The 19,312-nt window shown below is 37.4% G+C and overlaps 1 protein-coding gene across 1 annotated transcript in view; it reads left to right on the forward strand.

Moving 5' to 3' along the window:
* The window catches only part of LOC107748916 (arf-GAP with GTPase, ANK repeat and PH domain-containing protein 1-like), a 156,992-nt gene that overhangs the window by 120,293 nt on the left and 17,387 nt on the right, over positions 1-19,312 (forward strand). Inside the window, exons 13-16 of the mRNA XM_016563924.1 lie at positions 1,096-1,257; positions 13,132-13,286; positions 14,304-14,394; positions 14,630-14,852. Of these exons, the coding sequence (XP_016419410.1) occupies positions 1,096-1,257; positions 13,132-13,286; positions 14,304-14,394; positions 14,630-14,852 (631 nt within the window). The remainder of the gene's footprint in view (positions 1-1,095; positions 1,258-13,131; positions 13,287-14,303; positions 14,395-14,629; positions 14,853-19,312) is intronic.

The raw sequence follows: 19,312 nt of genomic DNA on the forward strand, positions 1-19,312 counted from the left end.
TGGGGTTTATCTGGGTTTGTGACATCACAAACCTGGGAAGTAACTTCTTGTAGTCCCTACCAGCCATTTTTGTAGGCATTAAACTGCCAGAATTTTAAAAGACGATATCTCCGTTTGCATTGAACTTTCAGCTTCGTAACTTTGCAGATATTGTTTATGCTCAAACAGCAACATTACACACTAACTAACGTTAAAAAAGTGAAATCGCAATCAACCACCCCTTTAAATAAATAATAGATCTGGACCAAAATTAATCCTTAAAGCACTGTTTTTCACAATGACCTGGCAACCACCCACAAGAATCACTCACTAGTTTATTTTAGTTTGTATTGTTCGGTGTAAAAGATGACAGACATTTAGCATTTGCCTTGAAGTGGATTATTCCATAATAATGTATGTGGTGTCGTGGTGTGTTGCCCTTTCTCTCCTCCGAAGTAACTGTATATGCTTTACAACAAAAAAGCTAAAAGCAAACGGACTGTGACTGAACATCTGCTAGAATTATAAAGACTAATAAATTACTTTTTGAGAAAGCATTGAGCTTGAGAAGACAAGGATGGAGAATATGAGGGAGAGGAAAAAGGTGTATTTGACGCTGAGGTGTGTGATAGGCAGAGCTCGAACAAAGGGGCTGTTAGAACGAGGTAGTTAATTGTTCACTTTGGGATGGCATCTTGTCAGCAGAGATAAGTTGTCACGTTTTCCACTTGAGCTGAGACTAAGCGATTGTAAAATAAGTTACGGCCGTCCTTGGGGCTGTCTGCTGATGCACGGGGCTGGGAGCATGCTCAGTGCCATCCTGAATATCCCCACAGCCCCTCCCCACATCAGCGCTTTCACCCCGCCTGATATTGATGTGAACTGAATGTTATTTTATTCTGCCGCTAGTCACAGCTGTCAGTGCCGCTTATGAAAAGTGAAGCAGCCTTCTGATAGCCTGAGCTGGAAAATCCAGCCAAACGCCAGTCAGAACTGGCCTCACACGAACGCGAGCGCTCAATCATTTAAACCAGAGCAGACACCACAGAATATTCTTTATGCGTGAGATAAAAAAGGGCTGAATGTTTACATCAGTTTCTCTCTCTTTGTGTCCAGATGCCGGTCTGGGAGATTCTGTATGCTCCAGTCCAAGCATATCCAGTACCACCAGTCCAAAGATAGACCCGCCCCCATCACCCCACGCCAACCGCAAAAAACACAGGAGGAAGAAGAGTACCAGCAACTTCAAGGTGGACGGCTTCTCTGGAACTGCAGAAGGTACATCCGGTCTCTGTACCACTTCATCTGTAGTCTTCTCTTCCTCTCAGATCTGATCAGATCTTTACTGACCATCTCTTGGTCTGTAAAACTCAGCCACGTTCCTAAGAACCACTGTATTGCATTGGTTCTTAAACGATCTTTAACATCGTATCTAACTGCAATGTTATATGATGTTTTACAGGGTGAGTAATAAGAGGGTGAGTGTGAAAAACTATTGCACAAAAGTCCACTCAGAAAATTTTTACATTTAAAACCTGTTTAAACCTGGAAACAAATGGAAAACTCTAGGATGCTGCATTTCTAGGTCACGAATCAAATTAGTATTCGTATGAGTCCAAAAAAAATGCAATAGAACAGAGTTCTTGAAGTTTTTCAGTAGAGGTATTATTAAAACTGCTAAAGTTATTCAGTCAAGAACAGTGACTGTTTTTATTTTGTCAATATTGCTGTGTAATCCACTTCATTTATACTGCAAGAAATAATGCACAGAGCTATTTTGATATAACATTGTTCATTGTGTATGTCCTTTTAAGTATAATCTAAATTATATTTAATTGTGAAATTGACCGTGTGAACTCCTTTGTAGAAAAAGTCAAACTTCCACCTTGCTCTTAGAAACATTCTCAAATCATGCTGGATAACATAATCATTCAATTTTACACTGCTGCTGTCATGAAAGACAAACTCTCATTCCAGGAAAATGTGGACCATATACACAAGAAAGCAAGACAGCGTTTAGGTCTACTCAGGAAACTAAGAAATTTTAGCATTGATAGGAGGGTCTTAACCATTGTTTATAGGTCGATGATTGAAAGTATTTTAACATATAATATTGTATCATGGTATGGCAATTTAACAATGAAACAGAAAAATAAATTAACACGAGTAATTAATGAAGCAAATAGGATAATCAGCCAGAAACAGAGTACAATGCAAGAGCTGTTTTTATACTTTATGGAAAAAAAGGCGATTGCAGTCTATTCAGATCAAACTCATCCACTTCATTCCTGCTTTGAGGCCCTTCCTTCAGGGCGCAGGCTGCGTATACCGCTGGCTAAAAAGAACCTATATAAAAGATCATTTGTACCATTGGCGGTGACTGTTTTAAACCAAATTCTTAAGTGAGGTATTATCATGAGGTATCTTTCTGGGTAGGTGTGTGTACACATGTGTATGCATATGTGTGGGCATACATACATATTGTATTGTATTAATTTTTATTTTTTTTTTAATTTTTATGTGATATGTGAATGTGTAGTATTATTTGTTAGTTAGGATGTTCTATGCCAGTGTCGAAGATGAATTTCTGTTCAGGAAATCTGGACAGACAATAAAGTTAAACTAAACTAAACTAAAAAAAGCAAAACGGGGACAAACCAAATGCTATAAAAATTCTGAAATTCATGTTAATTCATGTACTTTTCACTCAAATTCTGATGCTGAAAATATAATTTTTTAATTAGAAAAGTGGAGAATAGCAGGCCTTTTGAATGGTGCTACAGTCATCTGTACATTTCATTATAATCAAAGAACCCTTCCCATATACCAGCATGTATATAAACACCATAAGTTGCATACACTGCTGCTGTCACACACACATAAACGCAAGCAAGCACACACCGTCATGCAGTAAAGTTGTGTCTGCTGTGACGGTGCAGTGGAACAGATGTTTCTGAGCAGCAGATGTGTAATATGTTTCCTGCCATCAGTATGGATCAGGCAGCTGACAGGCCTGCGTGGAGCAAGAGAAATATGCTGAGTGATTATTACACACTCACACAGACAAGCCGGTTAAACACCGTCTGTCACTCACTCACACACGCACAGACTCCACTCATCACTGCAGCTACCATTCTGACACAATGGATAGATATTTGTATTTATTTTAGTACTCATTCTCATAGAGAATTGAAGCTTAAAGTGGTTTAATTAGCATTGTATATAACTACACACAGTATTGTTTGTTCAACTTTGCAATAAGCCTACATTTAAATATGATGTAAATGCAGATAACATACTCTGCTGTTCAAAAGTTTGTGGACTGTAAGTTGTTTAAAAAAACATTTATTCAGCAAGGGAAAAGTTATGCTCAAGACTTATATTGTTACAAAATGATTTAAAGTAAATGCTGAACATTCTATTCATCAAAGAATCCTAATATATATATATATATATATATATATATTACAGTTTCCACAAAAATATTGAGCAGCAACTGTTTTCAACATCGATAGTAAAAAGAAATGTTTCTTGAGCACCAAATCAGCATATTATAATGATTTCTGAAGGATCATGGGACGCTGAAGACTGAAGTAATGGCTGCTGAAAATTCAGCTTTGCATCACAGAAATACATTACATTATAAAATGTATTAAAATAGAAAATGGTTACATTAAATGGTAGTAATATTTCAATATTTATCAAACATGTCCAATGACAAACTTGGATTACTCTTTGAAAGAAAATTTGGATTAAACTAAATTAACCTAAACGTTTATTTATTTGCAACTGGAAAAAAAAAATGCTAGATTGCAATGTAATGTTCAGGAACACTTGGTGTAAATGGGTCTTCAGTTTACAGGAAGTAGTTCATAACCTCTAGACAGGGTTAGCGTACAGTTCTGAAGTGTCGTAAGGTTGTCTGTGTTTGTGTGTGTGAGAGAGGAATGATGTAGGAATGATGGATGAGTGTGTGTCAGCTCAGAGAGTGTGTGATTAATTAGACTGGGCTTGTGTGGGTGGCCGCGGCCTCTTGAGAGCCGAGGATCAGTGCTTGTTTAAAATGTTCCCAATCACCCTTATTGATCCTCTCCCAAAGGGGGCCAATATATTGTCCGTGAGGGAAGAGTATGTGTGCATGTATATATACACATCAGTGTGTCACATGCAGTGTGTATCAGAATGAAATCTATTCTGCATATTTCTAGCTGTATTAAATATCATATATTTATGCATTCAGTGGTTCTCAACTAGGGGGTCGTGACCCAAAAAAATGGATCACAGATCTGTTACCAGACAGAACAGAAAACAATGCTAAAGAAATCTCTGTAACTCATGTAAGATTGACAAGATTAATCATGTATAAGCAGTGGCATTGATTGAATATACATAGGAAAATAATATTTTCTCTTACAGTGCATAGATAAAATGGTAATATATATAGGCATCATGCAGTATTTTTTTTTCAAATTCTGGTCACTTGGTAGAAGCAAGTCAAATTAGACAGATACAAACATAGACAGGTTTCATGACAGTTTCAAACTATGCAAAATAAAATAAAGCAAAGCCAACATGCGGATAACTTATAACCACATTATAACCACATTGCAATGTTTTGTGCACTTAATTATTATAATATAAATTATATTTTAGTATTAAATAAATTATGTAGCATACACTACCATTGAAAATGTTGGGGTCAGAAAGATTTTTTTAAAGAAATTAATACTTTCAATCAGCAAGAATGCATGAAATTGATCAAAAGTGACAGTAAAGACATTTATAATGTTACTGAAGATTTCTATTCAAATGAAATAAGCATTCTATTCATCAATGAATCCTGAAAAATATATATATATCTCCGTTTCCACGAAAATATTTAACAATAGGATCATGTGACACTTGAGACTGGAGGAATGGCCATTACAGGAATACATTACATTTCAAAAAATATTATAATATTTTTATAATATAATATAATATAAAAAATAATAATATTTCATAATATAACTGTTTTTTACCGTGTTTTTCCTCAAATAAGTGTAGCCTTGGTGAGCATAAGAGACTTCTATTAAAAAAAAAAAAAAACTTACCAACCCCAAACTTTCGAATGTAAGTGTATGTTAATATGCACAATCATTTTGCCAGTCAATTTTCATAGTAATGCAATGTCTGATTTTATAGTGTTGGATTGGATTGCCATCAATGTAAAATTTGGGAATTGTAGCAAAACCAGTTGAGAACCACTGTACCATCTCTACCATGACCTTAGCATTTGAGATTTTTGAGAGACCATCTGTTCCACTTAATACTCTCTATGGTGCCACCATGTGGTAATGGAAGAGTGGAATCATGGGAAATGAGAACCCTGATAGTCCTTAGATTGTAGAAGGCAGATACATGAACATTGTTTCAAAATGTTATTTAGTCTTGGTTGATAAATCTCTAAACCTTACATTTTATTTTCCAATGTAATCTGGAAAACTCTTAAAAAATTTAAAAGTTACCAAAAAAAAAAAAGAAAACACACACACACAATCTGTTAATGAAGCTGTGATTATTATGATTGATATTCTGGGGTCATATGAAAATGAATTATATTCTTCCTTTACTGTGGCATACCTGTTTAACATTTTATATTTTCAAATGTAACATTTGTACATTTGTACTGAAACAAAGAGATTTTTCTTGTCGTTTCTGACCTGTAGGGGTCTTCTGTGAGAAATGGGGTTGCATTCATTTACCTCACTCACCCCCTCTTTGTTCCTCGCCATCACTATCTTTCTTTCACTCTTTCCCCATCCTCCCTCCTCCCTTTTCTTTTTCCTAACCCTGGAGAGCCACTTTGTCTTGCCCTGATTCACGTTTTTTGAAAAGGTTGAACGTTGTCAGACGCTGCCCGGGCCTCTTCCCCAGCCCCCATTCGTCAGGCAGGCACTTAAGTGAAATATTATAAATAATCTTCAGTATTGAAATCTTTTATCAGCTGTGTCACTTTCATTATTCAATAAGCGATTAGTAACAGTCTCCCAATTTAGCCATTAAGCACTTGTGCGTGGGGCCGGGGAGTGCTGTCACGCCGCGGGCCTGCTGAAGGATCAGGCTGTCAGCCTCTCTGTTATTCATGAGGTCCACCAGCCAGGTAACACGCTCATAGTGTTTTATATAACACACACATACTGTCACGGTCAGGTACTGCACTCATAGTGTTTTATAGAGCATGCATACATTTACATGTACTCTCATGGTGGTGCTGAAACACTGTGTGTTGCTAATATCTCATGTGACAAAACCAGGTAAAAACTTTGGGTCATATTTCATTCCAAAATCGAAAGAAATATTATTTTGCTGAAAGACAATGAAACTTATTTTAGGACCATTAAGATTGCATTGTGACATTATTTTCATTAGTTAAGCAAAATTTCCCTCTGAATTCTAATTACTGTAATACAAAAAAATCACATTCGCATTACTGTAATAAAAAAATCATGTTTTGCTCTTTTACAAAAACTACTTTATGCATATTTAAATACAATTAATACATTTTAATACAATTACATTGTACAGTAGTATCAACACTTAATATATAAAATGTATCCATATGACTTAAGATCTATTATTTCAAGTCTTATGAAGTCATGCCATTATTTTGTGGAACAAACCGAAATTTAAGTAACTCACTGAAAATCTTGACATCTGCCCTAACACTTTTTGGTACATTCATAAATTGATTTGAGAACAAATAGTTGAAATAGTGAATTGGTCTTTTCAATGAATTAATTGAACCCAATTTTCAAAACCAGCCTGAATGATTCTTTCACAAAATTGGATTGATCCAGTTCTCAAGTTCAACACACTGACAAAGTGATTCGGTCATTAAATCATAGATCATTCTTTTTATTTTGGGGTGAAATGTGACCTAAAGATGTTTTCGTAGGCTTCATCTATGTACAGAAAGCTGGTTTTGGTGTTTTACTTTCATCATTTAGCTGGCGCTTTTTTCCAATTAAAATACACACTCAGACACAATGATATTTTGATCCTTCAACCTTTCAGTTTCCTGATTAAATCTCAAATCACTAGACCACATCAGAATAATTTAATGTGTAAGTAAAATGATGTATAAATGATTTATAGAGACTCTTGATTTTTTATAAATCATTTTAACATTGGAATCATTTGGATGTCATAACGACATCCTACAGCTGTCTTCAAGTTCTTTCATCTTAAATGCTAGTTGTAACTGTTTTAGGTGCATCATTTTAGAAATGTGTCCCTGAACGCACACAATCTCAACATGCTGATGATTCTCCGCTAACATTATGGCAGTTCAGGGGTCTTTCTCTAATTTCCGCTCACCTGCTCTTCTCCTTTCTCTGAGACAAAGTCTTCTCACACACATTCTTCTTTCATCCCCCTGAAGATCAATCGATCCCAGCATGCCGTGCATTTTTACACTCCTCGCATCCCCCCCCCACAGTGGGCCGCTGAAAGCCCAGCACTCAAATGGCACGGACGATCACAGTTTATCAATTACCGCTGAGCTGTACGGCCCTAAGTGGCCCTTGTTAAGTAATTACTACATTTGATGAGAGCAGGAGAATGTGAGAGCCTTTGAAACCGGATCAGGCAGACGGCGTGGGCTCTGCACTGCACAGGGACAGCGGGAGGCTCATGGATGCCTTGATGATCGAACAAAGACATGGATACCTCAGGAAGGCGATACGTTTTAAGCAGCAGCCAGAAAGAGAAAGACATTCCAGAAGATGGCGGGGCCTCACAGGTGTCCTCGGCTGGAATCGGTCTGGCACGTGGCCGCAACTTTTAATTAAAGCATTCTGCAGGTGAACAGCTCTGCGCTGTTACTGGCAGGAACAAAGTGAAGATGGTCTTATGGCTTCCTAATGGTATGGAAAAAGGACCATTCATATCTTAAACTAAAAGTTGCTCTCTGTGATCAACAAAAGCCATTTTGAAATGTCTTTTAAGACCTACAAATGAGAGCGAGAGATGTTAAGAGCCGACATTCATGGAATTGATGTTATTAGAAGGCAAAGAATGGTTTGTGTGGGGGGGGTCAAGTGTGGCACGTAGACAATAAGACAGAGTAAATCTATCCCATACAGATTTTACAGAGTCTATTGTGTGGAAAATAGCTTGATTCCGGGCCACGTTATTGCAGTTTTTTCCTCTCTGATGCTGTGTACATGATTGGATTGTTTTTCCAGGATTACTGTTGTGTAACAAATGTCCCCTTAGGCCTAAGGGGAAAAGAGTGAGACTGCATAGAGCCGAAGAGACTTCAGGTCAGTTGTCAGCACAGCTGGAAAATGAGCAGTTATTTAAAGAGATGAGACCAGACCTGTGAACAAAGTGAACTGAGAAAAAAATATATATATTTAAACTGGATTTTGCATATCACAGTAACTTTAGAAGAATTTGTTTTAGGGAACAGATTTTTTTCATTATTATTTTAAAATGGGGCAACTTTCTGTTAGTATTTTCTTTCGATTATATGATGGTCACATTAAACTTCCTTGCAAACTTTTTACCATGCCTTCACCTTTTTCTTCTCTTTTTTTCTTTTTAAATACTTTTAATAGTTTTGTTTGTTTGTTTTACCCCTGTCCCAGATCCAGACTTTCAATCATAAAATATGAAAACCTATTAAAAATATTTTTAAATTTATTACAACACTGTGAAATAAACATACACATGGTGAAATACACACATCACTTAAAAAATGTACAAATATAAAATGCATAAAAATAATCCAAGTTTGACCCTAATTGGGATTTTTATATTTAAAAAAAAAAACTAGTGAGACAACTTTGTCCATATGTCATCTCAAGTATTTAAGTATTTTTACTAAGAAAGTAAATATAACGTGAACGCAATATTTTGTGAACATTTCCAATCAGCCTGGGTTGTCAAGGTATGCTAATGTTACAAAGTGTCACTTAAATCATTTTCATTTCGATCACAGAATGCTGTTAAAGACAGTAGATAAATTGGTGTGGCGGAATTGCATGGTGGTGGGAATTTACATTAAGAAAAAAAAATAATAATCTTGTGATGTATGTTTACTCTTGGACATTGTTAGTAGTAGGGCTGCACAATTAATCGAATTTCTAATCGCGATTACAATTATGGATGCCACAATTACGTAATCGTTCATAGAGAAAAACTTTTTTCCCCATCTTTTATGAAATGCACAGATTTATTAATTCATCTTTATTTTTCATTTAGACGCTCTGCTTGATAACATGGACATAACCTGTTTTGTCTTGCAGTTTTCCACTCAAACGGTGCATTATTATGCCTTTTTAAACTAATGCAATGTGTTTTCAACCCCTGCTTCAAACCCATTGACTTCATTAGCCAATTAATCATTTATGCGTAATTCTCATTTGTTTGAACATTTGCTCTTTTGACTGCTGACTGCAGTTCATCCTTTGTTTTTCACCCTGCCTTTGTCTGTCATATATATTTAGCTTCTGTGATACTTCCTGTTCATTTCCCAAATATTTATCTTTTTGGCTCTTCTACTTTCTCCACTCCTGTCATTTGTTTTGTTTTTTTGTCTTTTTTTCTTTCTCTCCACCTATTCCTCTGCTTGTCATCGGATGCAGCCAAACGTAGGGCATGGAAAATAAATCGGGTCGGTAGTTTGCGCAACATTTACAGCAGTGCCTCCAACACTGAAGGTAACTAGCTCCAGAAAACAGACCGAGGGGGAAGTCAGTGTACCCCTCTTTTTTTTTTTAGACAAGTCCCTCACACATGCGGTGAGACCCTGTGATTATGCTTTATCCTTCTGTCCTCCCTGATCGTTCTCCCTCGCGAAACTCCCTGCACGGCACTTACAGTTTTAGAGCATGTAACGATTGTAAAATGATGCTTTGCTTCCATAATCGTGTTTGTACGTGTTAAAGTGTCGTGTTTGAGTTTTGATGATTTAGTGCAGTGATGGTAAATTGGATGATGTCATTTGGTGATATTGGATTATTGTGGGAGGTGGTGTGCGCTTTGGCCCCTCCCCTTCCTACACCCCTTTCCCCATGACTCCACCCCTCCCCTGCTTTATTTATTTGTCCACATTTTTCCCTGGATGTGAATAACTCCTGTAATATTTGCCAGGTTATTAATGCTGGATGCTTGAAAAGGGAGGGGATAATATGGGAATTAATGACCTGTGTCACAAAGCAATACTGTGTGCTTTGACATTTCGCTCGGTTAATTTGTGTTTCCAACCATTCAACTCTTCCACTGTACCCCCGAGCACTGCCGTCTGGGCCGTGTGAAGCTAACACCCCCTGCCTCATTTCTGTTCATGCTGCATCCTTTCTCTCCGAGTTGATTGCATGCCGTGTGTTGGTAAAGGTTGCCTGTGTCAGAGTTCACAAATGTCCTTGCCGCTGCAATATGCCTGAACATCACAGCGCAAGAATAGAAAAGCATGAAAGTGATTGGATCCTTTCAGTCTAAGTTGTGTGAAACATAATGATTGCCCTATTAGTGGCTTGTGGAATATTGAGAGCAGTACCAGGCTCCCAATGAATGATAGCTACCCCATTTAAGGGCGAAATAGAAGGGAGGGGTGGCAGCCTGATACCCTGTCATCGCAGTTTTTGTATTACACAATTGTTTTCTAATTAATTGTGTGCTAAGGGGAGGGGGCGGAGCCAATCTTCATATTTGCCTCCAAATATCGTCTTTCTGCATTGTTGCTTTTCATAATTGTCAAACACCGCCCTCTCCCCAACAGCACTGCGATTTAATTAGGGTGAGAACATTGCTGCTGACCCCAGAGGGCCCGGTGCCTTTGAAGGGTGGGTCCAATCTAGGCTGGGATGCTCCAGTGATCCCACCAGCCCCCAAACCTTGCAAATATTAATAATAATAAAAAAAAAACCGTCAAAAATGAATAAATAATAGGCCCAGACTCCCCAGCCACTTTTTGTTGATGTTTTGAGTTTGAGTTTTGCTGTAAATGAGCACATTTTCTATTGTCTGCTTGTTCCTTTGATCCAGAACCGGAAAGATCTCTTTCCTACAGTTCCCTTTTCTGAGGCTGGAGGCCAGAGAGGTTTAAGCACTCTGGCTGCCAAGCATGTCTTTCCGTAAAGGAGGAATTTTGGGATTTGAACACAAGGCTCTTTTACAGCAGTGAGGGCGGCCTGTTGCCCTGCGGGACCTTTAATATGACTTGTATGATAGGAGTCCAATTAGGCCTGTGATTGACTGAAGGAGAGGAAATGGTGTTGCTGGACAGATTTCCTGCCGATTAAACTTGTGAAATGGCCTCACAGGGAGATGATTCGAAGAGCTGTCTCAAAACATAGTATAGCTGGAAGAGAAGTCTGAGACAAATGGGGGTTAAAGACTTGTTTATGGGAAAAAGAACAAATCAGCTGTGAATACAATTGATAAATTTGTTTTTAACTTGCTTTTGGCTAAATGACTGATTCAAAGAGCCAGACTATCGGCATAAATCTGGTCCAAATTACAGCTTATTCTAGCAAGAACTGCTCACTTAAGGCCCAGACACACCAAACCGACATCAAAGAACTAGTGGCGACAAAAGCTGACTGTGGTGTTGCATCACATTGCCTGTGTCTGAGCCGAAAAGTTGCTCTTGAACACACGGCAGAGACTACAGCCAACAGCCTTCTAGTATGTAAGTTTAGAACGTATGCTCTATGCCTGCATGAGAGAAAGCTCGTACTGTGGATATACAAACTGTGAGCAAGGTCCTCTTGGCTTCCATATTTGCTTGCTTCCGTCACTTCTGTTATCATACCATTGATAATAATAATAAATGTTACTTGAGCATCAAATCAGCATATTAGAGTGATTTCAGGAGGATCTTGTGGCTCTGAAAACTGGAGTAAGGGCTGCTGAAAATTCAGCTTTGCAAACACAGAAATAAATGGCATTTTAAGATATATTCATATAGAAAACAGTTATTTTAAATTGTAATAATATTTCACAATATTACTGTTTTTACAGTATTTTGATCAAATAAATACACCCTTGGTGAGCATTAAAAAAACTATTTCCAAAGAATCAGGAAATCTTAATTAATCCATTCTTTTGACCGGATTTGTAGGTTTGTCGTCCAGGGGGATACCAGCTGTCCATGAGAGATTATATTGAAGAGTTTTTACTAGAATGGCAGAGTTTCCAGGTTGTTTCCTGTTCCTGTTTCTCATTGGCCTTGCAGATGCCATGGGGAGCGTGGTGGTTTTCCACTTCATGGCATTTTGGCCTTAGGGATGCCTCTTTTGTGTGTGTGTGTGTGTGTGTGTGTGGAGGGGTATTACTTCCCTGATTACTTCTTCATTATGTAATTGCCCCTCCAGAGTAAATTATAAACAGAATGTGTAAAGTGTGTGATCTCTTACGGCCTCAGATCGTGTTTCGGGTGGGATCCCTTTGATTGTGACACACCATCGCATCTCATCAATGTCTCACATCTCTGTTCGAGCCATCTGCGTGCCCTTTCCATTGCTGTCCCCTCTGATCACCCCGTCAATGGCCTTTTGTTCCTAACACTTTCCAAATGTTGACCCTCAGTGCCGTTAAATAACCTCCTTCCATTTCTCTGTACTCAAACTCCCGAGATAAACTCTTGAAAAGGGCTCTCACTCTCTCACTCACTCACACACACATTTTCCTAATTGTCTCATGATTGGCCCATTAACCTAACCAGGGCCCTGGATAGCAGATCCATATGTCAGTTTGCCTAGGGAATGTTGTGGACAGGACCAGCAGCACGGTTGGAAAGATCGGGAGTCTGGTCTGGTCTGGTTTGTAATTAGTGGCATATCCTGACCAGGGTCGTGGGGCAAGCCCCCCAGGTCAGGGGTTGCGGAGTGTGTCCCACAGCTAACAGGTGCTCTACAGGGGCGAGAATCCTTCCTGGGGACTTTTATCCTAGAACATTACAAGCAAAGTGTTTGAGTTAATCATTCATATAATTTTAAGACCACATTCATGAAATGTTCAAGAGTTGCATCAAAACAAACAAACAAAAAAAAGACCAAAATATTCAAAGATCACATACACTACTTAATGGGGAAAATACAGTATCTATGTTGTAGCTGTTGATTAGTAATCATCTTGAATGTTTTCTCCCATGCGATCTAGAACAAGAGGACAACTTTGAGTTCATCATTGTTTCTCTGACGGGACAGACCTGGAATTTTGAGGCAACGTCCTATGAGGAGCGGGACGCATGGGTTCAGGCCATTGAGAGCCAGATTCTGGCGAGTCTACAGTCCTGTGAGAGCAGCAAACAGAAGGTAGAAAAAATGCATATAGTGGATCTGTTACTTGATGCTTAACCATTAATTTATTCAAAGATACACAAAAAAAATGCAATTTGTACATACAGTAACCTGAATGCAGAGTATATAGTATATAGGGAGTATAAAGTAAAAAATGTCAGGGCAAAAATCCTCATTTATAAGAATAAAATGCTAAAAAAAGGTTTGATTTAGTCTTTCATTTTTATTTATTATTTTTAAGAAATACTGCTTCATTTCTTGTTAACAAATGAAAAACATTTATTTTCCAACTTAAAGTAATGTGATCCAACACAGTATTAGAGAACTGTTACAACAAAATGTATTTTTATAACACTTTTTGCAATAATATTTCAAAAATATTTGAAAGCAGTTTTATATTTAACCTTATGAGTAAAACAAAATAAATAAATAAACTTTCAAGTAAAAATAATTATAGTGATGATGATAATAATAAATCTTTTTTCCCTCTCTGAAATTTTCCATGGATCTACTAGCACCCTTTTGGTCCCCAGTTTGAAACAACAATTTAAATGATTGTAGTCAGTGTTATTTGCTGTCATCTTTTCTTATTAAAGTGCTGATGTTGTATCAAGTGCAAAGATAATTAAAATGCCACACCTCCTTGTTATAGGGCTGAATATATGTATACATACATATATATATATATATATATATATATATACAGGATGTATATTCTACATACATTCATGCACACATTTAGAAACTGTAATTACTTTCGTTGTAGTATTAGCCTTTTGCAGTATTACATTCCTGCTTCACAGCTACAGTCTAAACTCTCAACCCACTGTGTGTTTATGCCTCAGGCCAGGGCAAATTGCATTTCCCTGGACCTTCTACCGAGTGCCTCTATTCTTTTTATTTAGTTCCCCTTCTTTCCCTGCTTTTGAATCTCATTTCAGCATGAAATGATGCGTCTAATGATGCTTCATAACATGCTTTAGAAGTCATTACCATTCAAATAAACATTAACTTTCGTGAATGTGCCCACAGTCTCGTCTGAGCAGCCAATCAGAAGCCATCGCTCTGCAGTCTGTCAGGAACATGAGAGGAAACACGCGCTGTGTGGATTGTGAAGCCCAGAGTGAGTTTTGTTATAAACTGAGATCTGCATGTACCTTTCGTAATGTACATTATGATTCTATGATGTACTGATCTATGTATATTGATCTGTCTAAATGGTGCAACACCCAGAATGACCTTCTCTATCCTTTCATATAGAAAATCGAGGTAATATATGCCATATGAATGTAGTTATGCTGTATATACACTTAAGGACTTTTTCTTTGTTTCTGTCTTTGTTTATCTGGCTTTTTCAGACCCTGATTGGGCCAGTCTGAACCTGGGGGCTTTAATCTGTATAGAATGTTCAGGCATTCATCGCAACCTGGGAACTCACCTGTCTCGTGTCCGCTCTTTGGACCTGGACGAGTGGCCTCTAGAGCTCATCAAGGTCATGTCGGCCATCGGCAATGAGTTGGCTAATAGTGTGTGGGAAGCCAATGCTCAAGGACGCCTAAAGCCTGCCCCTGATGCCAGCAGGTACACAGTTACATCATTTCCTCTTTCAAACAAGTGTCTGTTTGAGCGTTTCTCAAAATCAATGCATTCTGTCATTTCTGTCATTATTTGCACTTCATATAAGCAAGGTGCTTATTTTTACTTAAAAAAAACATTGGCGTAGAGCCATAGAGTGTGTGCCACCCATGATTTTTCTTTGCTGTTTGGTGATCATGCATCATCAAACCACAATTACAGTTTCAAACAGTTGTCAGAGGTGAATATACGCAGGTTATAAAGCATGTTTAGGTTTCTTCTCATCATGTAAGCACGTTAGCACTTCTAGAATACCTGTGCATGCGGTGAACATGTGAGAGTGGGTTTGCACTGTGCCAGAAAAATGTAATATAGAAATTACTGTACTATATATTGTATATAATGCTGAAAATAATGACAATAATTGTATATTTAATAATTTTAATTTTAAATAAATTTAATCAATGACAATATTATTTTAAAACTATATATATGTATATATAAATATTAAAAATGTATGCAATCAGTGAAAGTGTAAAAGCATATCAAACATAAAAATCTACAGAGAAGTGTGGAAAATTATGGAATTTTAAAATGGAAAATGTGTAGGAACCCTGGAAAACACTGTATCTTGTCCATGACAGAAACATAATTTTCTTAGTAGTCCAGCAGTTGATATTTGTCATCCTTCTCAATCCGCCTTATAGCATATGTTTGTGGAGTACTGTGGAAAAACCTAAAATCAGATTTTTCCTTTTCCTTGCTCCTTCATCTTCAGCAGCGTAATTATCGGCAGAGAGGCTTTAGTCCCACCAGCCGTCATAACAAATTAGTGCTGACTGCTGGCCACCAAAATATCGACTTCCCATTCCACGCCGGCCTCATTAGTCACCTGAAGCACCTTTTAATTACTCCCCTCCTCTCTGAAAATCTTTCAATATGGATCCGCCATTTTCTGCCGCCCATTGTCGATGTGCTAATGCGATTATAGTTCCTCATGTAGCTGTTTATTTATGTATGTGAAGGCATGTGGTGGGAGGAGGAGATTACAGAGAGGGTCAATATTATCTCAATTAACCTCAGTCACTGGAAACAGTCCTGCAGTCATCTCTCTACTCGTCTTCAATACTCCTGCTGAAATATACGAAGTGTAATTCAGTTTGATTCTTTCATGCTTTTGACTGGAACTGGCTTTTGCTTAGTGACATTAATAGTTGATGTGTAATACATTTATAGGCTAAGCAGAGAAGATACATTTGAAAAAACACCTTTTCCGTTTAACTTTAGCTCATATATTTTATACTGACACTTCAAATGTCGCAAAAATTAGTTTGGAAACACTTTGTGGTGTCACATGACAGAATAACAAAGTACAAAAAAAAACACACATGACACTTGTTAATAAAAATGATTTTATGTATACAATGTATAATAAAGTTTTGTTTCAAAGGGATGGGGAACAAATAGGCTATTAGCCTATATAATTTGCGCAGTATGTGAAATTATGTATGGAAAAGGCTCAAGCGCAATTTTTTTTTGCGATACAACAAAACTTATGTGAAAATATTTTTTTTTTTCTTGTGATGGCGTGATTACACACACCATTTTATCGGTAAAAAGCCAAGTGGATGGAAACAGGCTGGAGACTTTTTTTTTTTGTCGATAACAAAACTTTGCTATTGATAAGATATAATTCTTGAGCACCAAATCAATATATTAGAATGATTTCCAAACAATCATGTGACCAATACTAATGGCTGCTGAAAATTCTTTTACAAAGTAATTTTTTATTTTTAATCAAATAAATGCTGAATTATTATTGCTATTATTATTATAAAAAGTATTATTAAAGGGATAGTTCACCCCAAAATGAAAATTCTGTCATTAATTACTCACCCTCATGTCGTTCCAAAAAGTAAGGGCATCTGTAAAATGCACGTTGTTTATGTTCAGGGAAAGCGTGCGCATGCGTCATGGTACTCTCCAAAATGGTGGAAGACGGTAATTCAGGGGAGAAAAATTGTTGAATAAAGTCGTTATTTTTGTTTTCTTTGCGCACAAAAAGTATTCTCATAGCTTTGCAAAATTGAAGTTGAGCCACTGATGTCACATGGACTATTTTACCGATGTCCTTACTACGTTTCTGGGTCTGGGAAAGTTTCAGTTGTATTGCTGTCTATGCAGGGTCCAGAGAGCTCTCGGATTTCATCAAAAATATCTTAATTTGTGTTCCGAAGATGAACGAAGGTCTTACGGGTTTGGAACGACATGAGGGTGAGTAATTAATGACAGAATTTTCATTTTGGGGTGAACTATGCCTTTATTACTTTATTATTTTTTTAAGATTAAATTTGTCTGATTAAAACCAACCACCTGCAGCTCCCTCATGAAACTCTAGGGGTTCAAGAGGCATTGTTGGGAAACTCTCTTTTAGGCCAATAAAAGACATAATAAATAAACTTGAAATCATGTAGAATTGGACATTTTGAAGACTACTTTGTCCACCCTGTGATCGTGCGTGTATGTGATTTTGTCAGTGCTCCGTTGTGTGTAATTTGATGTCTTCCCATCTTTAACTGGGCGGTTGAATTGATTTAGCTTGTAACCGTCCAACTGGCTTCAATCTGATTTGATAAGAGCACATTTGACCATAATAAATGTGTGAAATCTGAAATAAAAATATAATATAATGCATACTTTTTACATCTCAGAAAATATTGAGTTTTCGACATGATTTCTTATTTAGTGTGTATGAAATTCATGTTCTTGATTAGCATGTCTCAGCATTGAGACTCTGAAGTGTTGTTTTGTCGCTAAATGCTGCTACTCAGCGAGCTTGTGTCCTGGTGAACAGCTCGGGCATTGGTGTGTGCGCTCTGCATCCAGGATTGGTGGCTGATAAATGAAAACCCTCCCTCGTGGTCTCTCAAGTGAGTAATAGAGCTCGAAATTTCATTTTGCAAGCGACTGATTTAATGATCCAAAGGGTAATTAATGGGCTGATTATCTTAATGTTAAATATGGCCAGCAGCAATTAGACTGACCTCCCTCCTGTCAAGGTCTGGGCTACTCTCGTCTTTCAATTAGGGGTCTGTTTGGGGGGTGTGAGCTGGAGGTAAGGAGGAAGAGAGACGCTGTCTTCCACCCCTCTGTCTCCGCATGTATCGTCCCTCGTTCTGCAGGCTGGAATTATGTTTGGGACTGATCACAACTAGACAGCCCACCTGAATCCGACAAGAGAAATTAGAGGCGGTTGTCAGCCTCTCTCTTTTCCCCTTTTTCTTCTTGACCCAGCTTGTGTCTATGTGGTTTTGTTTAGCATTTAGCCTTAACCTCTGCTTCTTCTTCCAGCCCTCTGTTAATTGTCTTTTTCTCTCGAATGTAAAGAGTTGAATTAAAGGTGCTGTATGTTAGCTGTTCTTAATCATTTACTGATTTGGACACACCCCCTCTTTTCAAAACCCCATCCGACAAGGATACAGTTGTATGGTTGTAATCAGAACAGTAGCATGTTATCTCAGTGTTGTCAAAATTGTCAAAAATAATGGTAGAAAATTGCCATTCTTAGGGGCCATTCACACAGAAAATAAAATACAAGTTGAGAGACGCATTTCTTAGAGGTTGAAAGTGTTACATGATTGACAGGAAGAAAGTGGCTCAAAGTCTTCAGATTGCCTAAACAAAGAATCTGACTACAGATGCAATATATTGATGCCATATTGTTTATCGTATCCGGCGATATTGAATATTTTTTGTTGTACATGCTAATTTCCACTATTTCATTTTTGTCGTCATCTAACACGCACCTTAAGTTAATCTTTAGTTAATCCCAAAATTCAAAAGTTTATTGCTTGATTGTTTTTTTGTTGTTGTTTGTTTTCCAATTTATTTATTTATTTGAGCGATTATCTCTATGTATTGCAAAATGAGGAAAATTAAAAATGGTCAAGCAACCTCCATTGGACCTCTTGAGATGGATTGACCCTGATGCCTAAAATTGATTGTAGCATTTATAACAATTGATTTTAAGTTTTAGTGCTTTATTTTTTATTTATTTAAACAGTGTAGAGTTTTAAAGCTGGCCATTTATCTGTTGTTTGATTTGGCATGATAACAGTTATCGGCTAATCCGTTTCGGCCAAAATGTTAAAGGGGTCATATGATGCGATTTCAATTTTTCCTTTCTCTTTGAAGTGTTACAAGCTCTTGGTGCATAAAGAAGATCTGTAAAGTTGCAAAGACTAAAGTCTCAAATCCAAAGAGATATTCTTTATAAACGTTAAGAGTCAGCCACGCCTACCTAAAACGGCTCGTTCTAACACACCCCACATGTCTACGTCACGATGTGAGAAGATTTGCATAACGCCGCCCAAATATTCACGCAAAGAAAGAAGGCGTAACCTTTATTCTTTTGGCTGCACAACTGTTGATAATTCTAATAATAAATCAGCATATTAGAATGATTT

Source organism: Sinocyclocheilus rhinocerous, unplaced genomic scaffold (assembly GCF_001515625.1).
Source record: "Sinocyclocheilus rhinocerous isolate Xijiao unplaced genomic scaffold, SAMN03320098_v1.1 scaffold1371, whole genome shotgun sequence".
Taxonomy (NCBI): Eukaryota; Metazoa; Chordata; class Actinopteri; order Cypriniformes; family Cyprinidae; genus Sinocyclocheilus; species Sinocyclocheilus rhinocerous.